The 2,877-nt window shown below is 35.8% G+C and overlaps 1 protein-coding gene across 1 annotated transcript; it reads right to left on the bottom strand.

Moving 5' to 3' along the window:
- Positions 1 to 551: 551 nt before the first annotated feature.
- LOC149227100 (jasmonate ZIM domain-containing protein 1-like) lies at positions 552 to 1,673 on the bottom strand. The gene is made up of 4 exons (XM_089380405.1): positions 1,414 to 1,673; positions 1,202 to 1,283; positions 859 to 1,051; positions 552 to 775 (listed from the first exon to the last, which is right to left on the bottom strand). Exons 1-4 carry the CDS (start codon positions 1,671 to 1,673, stop codon positions 675 to 677), a joined length of 636 nt encoding a protein of 211 aa, XP_089236531.1. The 3' UTR covers positions 552 to 674.
- Between the last annotated feature and the right edge of the window lie 1,204 nt (positions 1,674 to 2,877).

Here is a 2,877-nt window from a genome sequence, read left to right as displayed (position 1 = left end):
AGATAAACTAAAAGTTATATTCAAAAACTTAATTGATGCAATGATGATAATAAATGGATTGCTGAAGTATAGTGAACTTAAGGATGCCCTAATAAAGATATAATAGAGAACGTAAAGATATATTAAAAAATATAATTGATGCAAAGATGATAGCACAAATGTGGTATTGATTATATATATATATATATATATATATATATATATATAGATATGCAATTGTTTATTTCATTAAATAATTAGGGAAAAATGATATAAATTTTTATTAAAAGTTAAATATAAACGAATTGTTTTTAGTGTGATTTTTTAAAAGTTTTTTCAATGGATTTTTTTGGTTTGTTTTTTCTAAAAATTTGGCTGGGAATTTATTAATCAATGCTTAACCTATAGCGTTTTTTTTCAATGTGCTGAATTCATATACACATTCAGAAAACAGTTTAAATAACAAAAATCAAAATTTCACCTCAAATTTAAAAACAGGATTCCAACACCAAAAATTCCAAAATATCACGTTAAAAACCACTCCAAATATAAATCATTGATTGATTCTGCAGATTGTTCACCCTAACGCGCCTTGCAAAATAATTTAAAACATTGCATGTTACCATTTCCAGGATGTATGAAATATGGACTGTAACCATACTATTGACATGTTTGAAATATGTACTGTAACTATACTATTGAGCAGGGCGAGCGTAAGGGCTCTTTTGGTGGATTCTCTCATTCCTCCTCTTTATGAAGCTCAGAATAGAATTTTTTTGCCCTATTGGAAGGGCCGCTGCAACACCCGTTGAAAATGCACGTTATATATCTTCCATTTGTGTATAGTAATCATGACTACTTGGTCACAGGACGTCTTACCGGTTTTCATCGTCTGAGAAGATTGGGTGTGGCGGGGAATGGCTACAACCGACAGGGATGGAGTGATCGGAGTCAGGTCCATGCAACGGGGCACAGCGTTGAGCGGTGTTGAAGGTGTAAATGCAAAGGATGAGGTAGTCCCACTGCTCAGGGAGTAGCTATTTGTTCTGGCCAACGCCATTATAACCTTAGCCTGCACCTCTCCCACAACACAATGACATGTCAAACCAGCTCTCCATCTTCGCAAAAATACCTAAAAAAAAAATTACAAATTTGATATTCCGTGGCCCGTATTGTAACAGATTTCAAACAACTACAGAAAAGTAATAGACTCAGAGGACACCTTATCTGGGGAGACGCTGTAAACGTTCAATTTCCCCGCGTAGAAAACTGTGAGCTGCGCACAAGAATGCTTCTCGGGAGACCTGTGATGTAGAAATTCAAGAAATTGTAAATTATGAAAAGGTAGATTTAAAGATTTTGGAAAAGCTGTACTTATACTTAAACTCATTAAGAAGATTTAAAGATTAATGACACGAAGAGCAAAGGTTATACTTAAACTCATTAACATTTGGGGAAGATGAAGCTCGACAGTCCTGCTGTGGCCATGCAGAGCACTGGCCTTTATGCTGATAAGGGAAAGGCCTTACCATCTCCCACGGGGGCAACAGAGAAATATCTAAATTGGGCTGTTGGCAGAAATCCCGTTTGACAGTCGCCATACTTTTTGAAACAAAGGGGCCGTTGTTCTCTCTGCCATCTGAACCTCCATGGGACGTTTTCTTTGCTTGATCGGTTTCCGCTAAGCTATTCATAGCTGTTGCTGTTGGTGGCTTCACTCGAACTGAGAATCAACTGATGCCTTTTACAACAGCCAAACGAGACCCAATTACACCCAATTACGCATGTGGTAAACCCCGAATGAGTTATAAAAGGGTTATGCTCGTGCTACAGCAAGCGATCTGATTGGTTTGCATGGGTAAGAAATTTCTACAACTCTTATCCTCAAAATTGAAATGACACGTTTTGTTTGAAATACTAAACCTAGAATCAATTAATTTTGTTTGCAATTGTGTAAAGGCGCATGGTTTCCATGCTCAGATTAAGGTAAGATGTTTTGAAGAATCAGCAAATCGAAATTCGATGTGACATAGTATTTAAAAAATAAATGCTTTACTGAATTAGCCCGTGATTCGTACAATTACCTTGCCAGCCAGCAAGGAAGCAAGGATGGAATTTGATGGGCAAATTGCCAGCCACCTGGTGATTTGTCTGTCGAATTACAAAACCATTTAAGATCCTTTCTTAACAATGTGGTGTGTTTTGAAATTACAAGCATGATACCCAGAAACGTATTAATTATTTACACATCGTTGGAAGTCTTCTCCTAAACGTTGAAATAAAATACGTTGTCTGAAATCTGTAGTAGTGTAATTAGTAATTTTGTTTGAAATCTTGTAAACGCCCAAGATTTCCATAATCAAAATAAGCGGAGCTATTTTACAGTAAAGCGATGCTATTTTACAGTCAGCAAATGAAATTCTGTATGACGTGATATACTAACGAAACGTTTTATTGATTTAGCTCGTGCAAACTGTACGTACTACAGGACCACAAATATAACAGACCAGAAACGTATTAATTATTTACACATCGTTGGAAGTCTTCTCCTAAACGTTGAAATAAAATACGTTGTCTGAAATCTGTAGTAGTGTAATGAGTAATTTTGTTTGAAATCTTGTAAACGCCCCAGATTTCCATAATCAAAATAAGCGGAGCTATTTTACAGTAAAGCGATGCTATTTTACAGTCAGCGAATGAAATTCTGTATGACGTGATATACTAACGAAACGTTTTATTGATTTAGCTCGTGCAAACTGTACGTACTACAGGACCACAAATATAACAGACCCGTTTTGTCAGCTGCTTTCACATTGTTGAAAAAATAAAGTAAAATTATTCATTCTAATTCGTTTCACACTAACAAAGATTATTGGTCAACCACGAGACTGATATTGG

This window comes from Pinus tabuliformis, chromosome J (assembly GCF_031772625.1).
Source record: "Pinus tabuliformis cultivar Carrire ecotype Pingquan chromosome J, CPIR1, whole genome shotgun sequence".
NCBI classification, from domain to species: Eukaryota; Viridiplantae; Streptophyta; class Pinopsida; order Pinales; family Pinaceae; genus Pinus; species Pinus tabuliformis.
The sequence above is the reverse complement of the archived record's forward strand: the minus strand, read 5'-3'. Positions and strand labels throughout refer to the sequence as shown.

Excerpts from the sequence above, each read along its gene's own strand:
- LOC149227100 (XM_089380405.1), bottom strand. The coding sequence starts at position 1,673 with ATGAATAGCTTAGCGGAAACCGATCAAGCAAAGAAAACGTCCCATGGA. Across the intron at positions 1,284-1,413 it reads CCAAATGTTAATGAGTTTAA|GTCTCCCGAGAAGCATTCTT; the intron begins GTATAACCTTTG and ends TCTACATCACAG. Across the intron at positions 776-858 it reads TTCTCAGACGATGAAAACCG|CGGCCCTTCCAATAGGGCAA; the intron begins GTAAGACGTCCT and ends CGGGTGTTGCAG.